At 46.4% G+C, this 11,886-nt stretch overlaps 1 protein-coding gene across 1 annotated transcript in view; it reads right to left on the bottom strand.

Annotated features, from left to right (window-relative positions):
- The window catches only part of SPHK1 (sphingosine kinase 1), a 56,719-nt gene that overhangs the window by 9,338 nt on the left and 35,495 nt on the right, over positions 1 to 11,886 (bottom strand). The window contains exons 2-4 of the mRNA XM_015424013.1: positions 10,828 to 10,977; positions 6,479 to 6,573; positions 4,039 to 4,154 (exon numbers count right to left, since the gene is read on the bottom strand). Coding sequence (XP_015279499.1) covers positions 4,039 to 4,154; positions 6,479 to 6,573; positions 10,828 to 10,977 — 361 coding nt within the window. The remainder of the gene's footprint in view (positions 1 to 4,038; positions 4,155 to 6,478; positions 6,574 to 10,827; positions 10,978 to 11,886) is intronic.

The following is an 11,886-nucleotide window of genomic DNA, read 5'->3' as shown; positions in this document are numbered from 1 at the left end:
GACCGGGACCATTGGGGGCCGGGGGGGCTTCGCGGGGCTTCCTCGCACTCCTGCCAGACTTGCAGGTCCACCGCTTATAAATGCCTGGATTTTCTGTGTATTTTCCGTAGCAATGTGGTCATCTGCCCCCATGCTTGGTTTATAGCTGGTTTTGGTTTATAGCTGGTTTTGGTTTATAGCTGTTTTTTCTCCCTGGAATTGCCTACCAATGTTCCCTCTAAGCTGTGGAGTCTTGTGAGCAAAATTTCTACTTTGTGAGCCACTGGCATTAAAACTGTGAGCGATTGATTTGGCTACTGCATCAGTTAGTTTGCCTCTGGAGCCCTCCTTCCTGAGTGAAGAGAAAAATATGTGAGCCAGAGGCTTAAAAGCTATGAGCTAGCTCACACTAATTCAGCTTAGAGGGAACACTCCTGGTAACTGGAATGTGAATAGCTACATATTTTGTACTTCATCTATTACCAAACAGCTTTCCTTTTTGGCACTCTCGTACTAGGTCTTCACTGATGTGCTTGTTGTTGCTTTTCTCTCAACAAACTAGTTACTGAAAATAGATAAAATTGTGTTGAACTTCTATCCTTTTTACCTGACATGGGTGGTTTGCTTGTTTTCCCCCACATGTGCCATCAGATAGACTCACCAGCTCTGAGTTGGCAATACCTTGGAGATTTTGGGGGTGGAGCCTGAGTGGTGGGTTTAGATTCAGAGGAATTAGCTGTGTCAGTCTGTTGCTGCAAAATAGTCCAAAAGTTCAAATAGCACCTTTAAGACTAAGACTAACTGAGTTGTGGGTGTGGCCTTATGACACACTTCCGGTGATGTCAGGGGGTGTGGCATATGCTAATGAGTTATGCTAATGAGTCCCCCTAGCTCTTTTTCTACGAAACGACCCCTGAGTTTTAGTGAACAGGATGTAAAAATATGACTCAATATCAGATCTATGTGTCATAGATCAGTTAAGTGGTGCACTTTGATACTTATGGGTAAAATGAGGGCCAAACCAGTTAAGATGCTGGGAACTTGACATGTAGCTCTCCCAAGGAGGTTTAAAAAAAAAAAAAAAACCAGGGGTGCCTGTTTGTGACATTTTCTTTCCTACTAAAATAGCTCAGTAGAGCTGCAGTTTGTCCCAGCTTAAACACCCTTCCTACTATGGCGCTGCCCCAAACTGGGGTGCTGTGCACTTGCTATGTAAAAAACAACACTTGGGTACTCTCTATATATGGAACTCTCAAAGGCTTATCTGATTTGGGCCTGAAGAACAGGCAGATGATTTCAGGGGGGCAAGCAGGATGAGAGTGAGCAGCAGTGAGGGCTCTCCCCATCACAACCCACAACCCAGTCCTATCACACAGTGGACAAATCTCTTGCTCTTACCAGCCACATACTATGGGTGGAGCTGCATCTACTGAGCAGTAGTACACAAAGCTAGGTACTACACGAAGGCAACCCAAACTGTGCTAAGAAAAGTTATGTGGCATCTATTTATCAGATTCTTTTATCCAGGGTTATTTTGGGGCAGGAACGCACAGGAACGGAGTTCCGGCTGGCTGCCAAGTTGGCCACGCCCAGCAGGAACTCATTAGCATAATAGGCCACACCCAACAGCAGAAACTCATTAGGATTGGCTACATTAGGGGTTTATGGCCTAACATGCAAAAGGATTCCTGCTACGAAAAAAGCCCTGGGTTTTGACAACAAACAAGGTAAACAGAATAAGAAGCAAAAGGTGGGTGTGGCTGGATAACCACACTTCTGGTAACATGGGGGTGCGGCTTAATATGCCAATGAGCTGTGCTGTCAGGGATGTGGCCTAATATGCTAATGAGCTTCTGGTGTTGGGTGTGGCCTATTATGCTAATGAGTCCCTGCTGGGCTTTTTCTACAAAAAGAGCCCTGCTTTTATCCCTTCCTCCCTCCCAAAAGTTCAGGGCACTTTATAAGGGTTCGCTCCTCCTCTCTGTTATCTTTTGCTTTAGGTTAGATGCTGAGACAGAGTGACTGGCCCAAGGTCACCCAGTGAGCTAAACAAAGAAGTAGGTATTTGAACTCAAGAATCCCAAGCCCTAGTCTGGCACTAAGCCCTCCATTATGCTGCCATATTATTACAATGCACACAGGTGCTTACTACTAACGGCCCCATTCACACGGAGAAGTTGCCACGCTGAAGACACGGATGATAGGCAGATTTTCTGGGCGCGATCACACGGCAACATCTGGGAAGCGTAGTGCACCCGTGGCTAACCCGTGGTTTGTTGCCGAAGATGCGGAGTAAAAAACCATCACATACAATGTACTAGTTTCCGGGAAACGTGAGGCAAGGGCAGGCGTCTGACCGCGTTTCCGCTGGAAACCCATGGCATCCAGCGCGCGCCCATGTCCCCTTGCAAACCGGATTTTTAAAAAAGTCCCCACAGGATGCGCACGAATGATCATGCACAGGCACAAACTTCAGTGAGACAAAAAAAAAATCCCGTTTGCCACGGAAGCGGCGTGGCACGATTGCCGATGTGAACGCTCCGTGCTGCTTCTTTACCGCGCTGCAGACTAGCCGTCTGATCAGCACCTAACGCCTAACCATGGGACCTCGACAGGACGTCTGATCGGGCTGCCGCGCATCACTTTGTTCCGGGGCAAACAGCCACGCTTCCCCCCTGCATTTTCTGGCCCGTGTGACCGGGACCTCTGTTTACTATTTTACTAGCCAGGAGGAACAATACAGGGCACTAAAGAGCCACAACGTGCTGGGCCATCCTCCAGCTTCTGAGATATTTTTTTACCAAGCCTTATTGACAAATATTTGAGCTTGTCTTCACAAAGCTAGATACTTGCTTTAGAACAGAGAGACCAGGGTTGGTTCATGCAACCATATAGACTCATGGGGGCTTGCTTGAAGCCTGTGTCCATTGGCTCTCTGCCTGTTGAGCCACTCATGTGCAGGCACTACTACTAGGGATGGGCATGAACCAGGAAAATGCAGTTCAGTTTATGGTTTGTGGCTGAACCATGAACTGAGCCACAAACTGAACTGGGAGGTTCGTTAACTAACTACATAAGAACATAAGAGACGCCAATGTTGGATCAGGCCAAAGGCTCATCCAGTCCAACACTCTGTGTCACACAGTGGCCAGAAATACCAGGTGCCATCAGGAGGTCCAGCAGTGGGGCCAGGACATTAGAAGCCCTCCCACTGTTGACCCTCCCCCCAAGCACCAAGAAGACAGAGCATCACTTGCCCCAGAGCCCCTATCTATACCTTGTGGCTAATAGCCACTGATGGACCTCTGCTCCATATGCTTATCTAATTCCCTTTTGAAGCTGTCCATGCTTGTAGCCGCCACCACTTCCTGTGACAGTGAATTCCATGTGTTAATCACTCTTTGGGTGAAGAAGTACTTCCTTTTATCCGTTCTAACCCGACCGCTCTGCAGTTTCATGGAGTGCCCATGAACTGAACTGGTTCATGATTCGCGGTCCACCAAACCCTATTAAAAGTGACTGCAGTCTCTTTAAATGGGGTTTGCAAAAAAGCCAAAAAAACCAGCTGAGTGTCTCAGCTGTTTAGGCTTGTCTTGTGCAGTCCCTTTAAAAGGGACTTTAAAAGGACTGCAGAAGGCAGCCCAAAAACAGTTGTGCAGGCAGGGCTCCCCGCTGCACAGCTGTTTGGGGCTGTCTTAAAGGGACTGCAAAACAGCATGAAAAACAGCTGCCCAGGGCAGGGAAGGCACTCCACACCATGTAGCTGTTTCAGGCTGCCTTCTGCAGTCCCTTTGAACTTTAAAGGGACTGCAGAAGATAGTGCAAAAAATAGCTGCATGGCGGGGCCAGCAGCAGCAAGCCAATGAGGGCAGTGATTTCAAGCTGTCACTACCTAGCCCAAAGTTACATGGAGAAGTCTGGAGATTTCCAGGATGCTGAATTCTGCAACAGCTTTCACATTGCACAGTTGTACCATGCAGTTAAGAACAAGCAGAATCCCCAGACAAGTACAAACAGAGCTCCAATGTTTGGTACACAAATTTGCTTGCAATCCCTTACGTAGCATAGTAATTGAGAGATGCAGCAATGGCATTTCCAGAGCCTGCTGGGAGGATGCAAAGAGGCTTCTGAATAGCAGTCTCCCAGTCAGGACGCTCCATCAGTCCATTTATGACCTGCAAAGACACAAAGAAGCTGGCTGCTCAAAAGGCGGTTCGAGGGAAGAGCACAAGCAAAGGTGTTTTTCAGCTGTGGGCCTGGCTTTGGTAGCAATGCAGCAGCAGCAGCAGCATGGTGAATCTCATGGTTGTCACATAAATGACATGTCACTTTAATGCTCAGCTCCATGGTGTGGCATATGAGATCTCAAGGGCACATCAGTTTTGGGTTCTGGGGAGGCTGGGTCTACACAGTCAGCAGAATGAAATGAAAGAATGGCGATAGGGATGTGCATTCGGTTTGTCCAAACCAAATACACCCCCGAAAATGGCCCATTTGGACCCCTTTCGGGTGGCAATTAGGCCCCATTATATCCTATGGGCCATTGAAGTCAATGGCAAAAACATAGGGTATATTCTGGGAGCTGGAGGGGAAGGGGTTTGAGGGAGAGGCTCCACACTCGCAGGGTAGCTGCTGGAGCCTCTCCCCAAGATACCAACCATGTTTGAAGAACATTGGACCAGGGGGTCCAATTCTACGGACCCCCAAACAGGTTGCCCCTATCCCCTTCATTGTTCTTTTTTTCCCCCCATCCCCCTGGGGGGAGGTTTTTATTGATTTTTTTTTGCAGACTACAAAACTACAACAGAAAATATGGGAAAGGGAACTACATCTAGGGAAAAAATAAAAAAGACCCACAACTATCTAAAAACCCAAGTAACTTTTTCCCCACCATAGAGAACAATGGAGGGGATAGGGGCAACCTGTTTGGGGCCCCGTAGAATTGGACCCCCTGGTCCAATGCTCTTGAAACTTGGTTGGTATCTTGGGGAGAGGCTCCAGCAGCTACCCTGAGAGTTCAGAGTCTCTCCCTCAATCCCCGTCCCCTCCAGCCCCCAGAATATACTCTATGTTTTCGCCATTGACTTCAATGGCCCATAGGATATAATGGGGCTGAAATTGACATTCGGCTGGCCGAAAGACTCCCGAATTGGCTCCTACTGACGAAACTGACATGCTGGAGTCTTACTGCCAGCAGAAATTGATTCTGCCCATTCGATGGAATCTGAATGGGCCGATTTTTTTTTTTTTTTTTTTGCACACCCCTAAATGGCAACATGATGAGTCGGACTGCATCACTTCATCTCGCAGATGAGAGAATGTGAATGTTCCACACATTAAAAAGAGACCTCCCTGAAGGTAGAAAGCTAGCACACTTTGAGAAATAGTTCTGTTGCTGGCCTTTGCATGCTGATCTGGTTGTCTAGTTGCAGGGAGTTTTGCTGATAGGGAAGAGTTAAAAAATTTGTATCCCCCACCTACAGTCTGACATGGCTCAGTCCATTCTACCACCTCATTCTGTTGCATGTGTAAGCCAGGCCTGAGTCAGTCTTAGATAAGGAGCATTTGGGTTTTGGGATGTATCTGGCAGTCAGAAACTGAAAGTGCTGGACCAGTAAGTGTACGCAATGGGCAAGTCAAAGTAATGTTTCCACCTTTTATTTTCCAGCCCTCCTCAGCTCTGGTCAGTGCTCTTGCCAGCTCTTCCAACTGCACATAGCTCTGCCAATACAGGATTTAAACCTACTGTCTTCAAATATACAATATTGCAAGCATTCAGCTCAACACTGTATTCAAAGATACAATTTGATATTCCTTGTTTTTTTAAGACAGATACCATAAAATAAGACAGATGTTTTACATTGTTACTCAAAGGGGGGTTATCTAGATTTCTTTATTAAAATCTGCAATTAAGGGGAAATATTGTACTCAGAATAAATTTTTAAACATTCCACATCAAAGTTTGGTTTGGTGAATGATTAGCAGATTGCTTATTCTTTTCCATTTTTCCACAACTTGTGAGGACTAGAAACACACTCTGGAAGATTCCCGACCGAGCAGTTTCTGCAGTGAGCAATTGATCCTGTACTGTGAAGGCAGAATTGCATCCATATGGACTTACTCAGTGGACCTTTGCTACATATAAGTTAACCTGTGTAGCATGACATCAGGTCACAATGGCCCAGTACTGAGGTTGTGAACTATAGACTATTAAAGGGTTGGGAAGCAGGATCAAATGTTTAATGGGATTTAGTGACATGTAGGTATTAATTTCAAAAACTACCAAACTGAAACTTAATATAAATGGGAGATGTAATGAAACACTAGCAGCAAGACTCACAAAGCTCATTTATCCTATTTATCATGTGTCCATCTTGAGCAATGGGGCAGCATCTGATCCTCTACCATGGGGATGGGGGTGGGAGGCACATCCAGTGTCATGGCATAATAGGAAAAGCCAGAACCCAAAATTTGGCAGTGGTCCATCTGCCCTCCTTACCTCATACAGCAAGCCATCCCCAGACATAGTGACCAAGGCATCCCACCTGGACAAGTTCTCTTCCCTCACCAGTTCCCAAGCATGGTTGTGTTTCTCTAAAGAGAAGCAAAAAGAGCCTGTATGACTTGTGGGTGGCATTACCTTGCATAAGCATGTGTTCAACAATATAGGCCTGTCCACACACACACACACACACACACACACACACATCTCAAAATGGGCAGCTCCATTCTCCCACACAGTCAGACTCTTTTGTTGTTGTTCTTCAGTTGCACAGTCGAGTCCGACTCTTCGCGACCCCATGGACCACATCATGCCAGGCCCTCCTGTGCTGCCCCCAATCAGCGTTATCTGTAGTTTAGTAAAACTGCTCTGTATCTTTAAGACTTGTTGCACCTGGGAATTGTAGTTCACAGTTAGGGGTCCCAGAAGCTTCCCTCTGACTAGCTCATTAAGAGTAATTTCCTGAGCTCAGAGGCGCAAAGATAGGAGTTTTATTGTTCTTTTCCGTTTCTTTGTCCATCAACCCTTACTGCAAGGGGAGGGGAAGCCCATCTCTTTTCTCACCAAGGCTATGACCTGAACTAGATCACAAGATGTAACTTTCCACCTAGCCATCAGCTCGATTGTGAGTAAATGATCTTCTGAATGCGTGTGAAGTTAAATAAAGACGATTTAAGCTCTCTTCAGTGGCTGTGCGTTGACTCACACCTGGAAAGCGTTTGCCTCAGCTGCAAGCTCACGCTAGACAGGACACCTCCTGTTTTCCGCTGTCCTCCGGAGTTTACTCAGATTTATGTTCATTGCTCTAACCATCTCATCCTTTGCCGTCCCCGTCTTCTTTGACCTTCAATCTTTCCCAGCATCAGGGTCTTCTCCAGTGAATGAGTGCTCCTCATTTGGTGGCCAAAATATTTGAGCTTCAGCTTCAGTATCTGGCCTTCTAGGGAGCAGTCAGGGTTGATTTCCTTTAGGATTGACTGATTTGATCTCCAGTTTGAGAGCCAGTTTGGTGTGGTGGATTCTTCGGCGCTCGGCCTTCCTTATAGTCCAGCTCTCGCAGCCATACATGACTACTGGGAATACCATTGCTTTGACCATGCGGACTTTTGTTGGCAGGGTGATGTCTCTACTTTTTATCATGCTGTTTAGGTTCGCCATCGCTTTCCTCCCAAGGAGCAGGCGTCTTTTAATTTCATGGCTGCAGTCACAGTCTGCGGTGATCTGGGATCCCAGGAACGTGAAGTCTGTCACTACTTCCACGACTTCCCCTTCTATTTGCCAAGGAGTGATGGGGCCGGATGCCATGATCTTAGTTTTTTTGATGTTGAGCTTCAAGCCCACTTTTGCGCTCTCCTCTTTTACTCTGAGCAAGAGGCTCTTTAGATCCTTTTCACTTTCAGCCATTAGAGTGGTATCATCTGCATATCTGAGGTTGTTGATCTTTTCCCCAGCAATCTTAATTCCCGCTTGTGATTCATCCAGGCCAGCATTTCGCATGATGTACTCTGCATATATATTAAATAAGCAAGGTGACAGTATACATCCTTGTCGTACTCCTTTTCCTATGCTGAACCAATCAGTTGTTCCGTATCCGGTTCTAACTGTCGCTTCTTGGCCCTTATACAGGTTTCTCAAGAGACATGTGAGGTGGTCTGGTACTCCCATCTCTTTAAGGACCTGCCATAGTTTGTTGTGATCCACACAGTCAAAGGCTTTAGCATAGTCAATGAAGCAGAAGTAGATATTTTTCTGGTACTCTCTTGCTTTCTCCATAATCCAGCGAATGTTGGCAATATGATCTCTCGTTCCTCTACCTCTTCGAAACCCAGCTTGTACTTCTGGTAGTTCTCTATCCACGTACTGTTGAAGCCTAGCTTGTAGGATCTTGAGCATGACCTTGCTAGCGTGTGATATGAGTGCAATTGTGCGATAGTTTGAACATTCCTTGGCATTGCCCTTCTTTGGGATTGGAATGTATACTGACCTTTTCCAATCCTGTGGCCACTGTTGCGTTTTCCAAATTTGCTGGCAAATTGAGTGCAGCACTTTAACAGCATCATCTTCTAAGACTTTGAATAGCTCAGCTGGAATACCATCACCTCCACTAGCTTTGTTGTTAGTAATGCTTTCTAAGGCCCATTTAACTTCACATTCCAGGATGTCTGGCTCAAGGTCAGTGATTATACCGTCGTGTTTGTCAAGGACATTGAGGTCTTTCTTGTATAGTTCTTCTGTGTATTCTTGCCATCTTTTCCTAATCTCTTCTGCTTCTGTTAGGTCCCTACCGTTTTTGTCCTTTATCATGGCCAGCTTTGCATGGAACGCTCCCTTGATTTCTCCAATTTTCTTGAAGAGATCTCTAGTCCTTCCCATTCTATTGTTTTCTTCTATTACTTTGCACTGTTCATTCAGGAAGGCCTCCTTATCTCTCCTTGCTGTTCTCTGGAAATCTGCGTTCAGTTGGGTAAATCTTTCCTTTTCGCCTTTGCCTTTCGCTTTCCTTCTTTCCTCTGCTATTTGTAAAGCCTCATCAGAAAGCCACTTTGCTTTCTTGCATTTCTTTTTCTTTGGGATGGTGGTGATTGCTGCCTCCTGTACGATGTCACGAACCTCTGTCCATAGTTCTTCAGGCACTCTATCTATCAAATCTAGACCCTTGAATCTATTCTTCACCTCTACTGTATATTCATCAGGGATGCGATCTAGGTCAAACCTGAATGGCCTAGTGGTTTTCCCAATTTTCTTCAGTTTAAGTCTGAATTTTGCAATGAGTAGCTCATGATCTGAGCCACAGTCAGCTCCAGGTCTTGTTTTTACTGACTGGATAGAGGTTCTCCTTCTTTTGACTGCAAATTATATAATCAATCTGTTTTCAGTGTTGCCCATCTGGTGATGTCCATGTCTAGAGTCACCTCTTAGGTTGTTGGAAGAAGGTGTTTGCTATGACCAGCGTGTTCTCTTGACAAAACTCTGTTTGTCTTTGCCTGGCTTCATTTTGTTCTCCAAGGGCAAACTTGTCCATTATTTCAGTTACCTTTTGATTTCCTACTTTACCATTCCAGTCCCCTATGATGATAAGGATGTCTTTTTTTATGTTAGTTCTAGGAGGTGTTGTAGGTCTTCATAGAACTGGTCCACTTCAGCCTCTTCTTTGACCAGGGTGGTCTGTGGTTGGAGCGCAGACTTGGATTACTGTGATGCTGAATGGTTTGCCTTGGATTCGGACCAAGATCATTCTGTCATTTTTGAGATTGTATCCCATTACTGCCCTTTACACTCTCTTGTTGACTATAAAGGCCACACCATTTCTTTTTATGGGATTCTTGGCCGCAGTAGTAGATATAATGGTCTTCTGAGTTAAATTTGCCCATTCCTGTCCACTTTAGTTCACTGATTCCTAAGATATCGATGTTCAGTCTTGCCATCTCATTTCTGACCACGTCAAGCTTACCTTGATTCATAGACCTTGCATTCCAGGTTCCTATGCAGTATTGTTCTTTCCAGCATCAGACTTTCCTTTCACCATCAGACACATCCACAACTGAGCGTCCTTTCGGCTTTGGCCCAGCTGCTTCACTCTTTCTGGGGTTACTTGTACTTGCCCTCTGCTCTTCCTCAGTAGCATATTGGACACCTTCCGACCTGAGGGGCTCATCGTCCGGCGTCATATCTTTTAGCCTTTTGTTACTGTTCATGGGGTTTTCTTGGCAAAGATACTGGAGTGGATTGCCATTTCCTTCTCCAGTGGATCGCATTTTGTCTGAGTTCTCTGCTGTGGCCTGTCCATCCTGGATAGCCCTCCACGGCATAGCCCACAGCCTCATCGAGCCATGCAAGCCTCCTCACCGCATCAAGGCAGTGATCCATGAGAGAGGCCGTCAGACTCGCACACAGCTAATTTCACTTGCTCAGCAGGAGGGGCTTGAGCTCTGCATCTCCATGGCTCCCTGTCTTATTCTGATGCATCAGGAATCATTGTCAGTCAGTCCCCCCTTCCCTCGGATACAAATTGGCAGTAGTATCATGGTGCGTACATGGGGAGAAGGACCAGAACCAACAGCTATCACATAAAGTGGCTGTGAGTACCCATACCCAGAAGATGGCTCCCTACTTTAACACAATCTGGCTGCATAGATCCATGTCACTGTAACCTCAAGGCTAGGCTATAGTATCATGGGTCTGACCTTAATGTTGACTGGCACATTGCAGCTGGTACAGAAGACAGCACCTTGGTTGAGCACAGTCCCTTTTGTAGGTGCCAACCAGCATGATCCAGAGTCTCTCACCCTGTGGAAGGAAGTATTGCTGCAGGTTTTCTGGATCTCTTGTTCAGGCGCAACACTTACCAGTTATACACATGCTGAATGCTATGTTTGCTTCTGTCAGCATCGGCTGCACTTGGGTCCTGAATAGGTGTAGTGCCTGGCCCGACCCACTCTGTGGATTTAATAGCACCAGCACTTGACAGGGCTGAGGGAGGTGTCCGTATATTGCCCCTGCACAGAAATAAGAGATAGCAGGGAAATGGCAATGAGGTTTGGGGTGTTAGGCTACATGCAAGACCCTCCTTCCACTCTCTTTATTCTGACCGTGAAGGAGAGAGAGGAGAGGGGGAAATACTACTACAGACCTTCATATGATTAACTATGGTAGCTAAACAGCATGGACTGAAACATGAAACCAAACCAGACAAGCAGATGTTACAGAGCTCTGTGAGTTTTGAGTCCTAACATAAAGCGTGGAGTTAGGAGCTGCCGTGGCTCAAATGGTTAAGACGCTGAACTGCAGGCTGTGGAAGGTTGGTAGTTCAGTAGTTCGAGACCTGAGTTGCCGCATGACGGAGTGAGCTCCCGTCTCTAGTTCCAGCTCCTGCCAACCTAGCAGTTCGAAAGCAAGGAATTGCAAGTAGATAAATAGGTACCACTTCGGTGGGAAGGTAACAGCGTTCCGTGCGCCTTGGTGTTTAGTCATGCCGGCCACATGACCACGGAAACATCTTTGGACAGCGCTGGCTCTTCGGCTTTGAAACGGAGATGAGCACCGCAACCCTAGAGTCGGATTCGGCTGGCTTTCGAGCAAGGGAACCTTTACCTTTACCTAAAGCGTGGAGTTAGAGCTGAAACTCTATCCTGCAAACATAGGCAGCAGTGGCCAGGGATGCCTCTCAACAGCCTCAGCCTTTCCTGGGCAAAAAAATATATATCTTCCCACAGTGGTGTGTGCCCTGATTGTGTTGTGTCTGTATATCTACAAGTTTTTTTTTAATTGAATTATTTAATATTTTATATGCACATGCCACGAGCTGGGTGCCCACCCTCGGCGGAATCGCTCATCCTGCCTCACCCCTTCGTGCTAGGGTTACCACCTCAAGCCTCAGAACAGCTGGTCTGGGAGGGTTACAGCAC

The sequence above is a fragment of the Gekko japonicus genome, unplaced genomic scaffold (genome assembly GCF_001447785.1).
Source record: "Gekko japonicus isolate JY-2015 unplaced genomic scaffold, Gekko_japonicus_V1.1 scaffold442, whole genome shotgun sequence".
Classification (NCBI taxonomy): domain Eukaryota; kingdom Metazoa; phylum Chordata; class Lepidosauria; order Squamata; family Gekkonidae; genus Gekko; species Gekko japonicus.
Note: the sequence above shows the minus strand (reverse complement) of the source record. Positions and strands in the feature narration are given on the sequence as shown.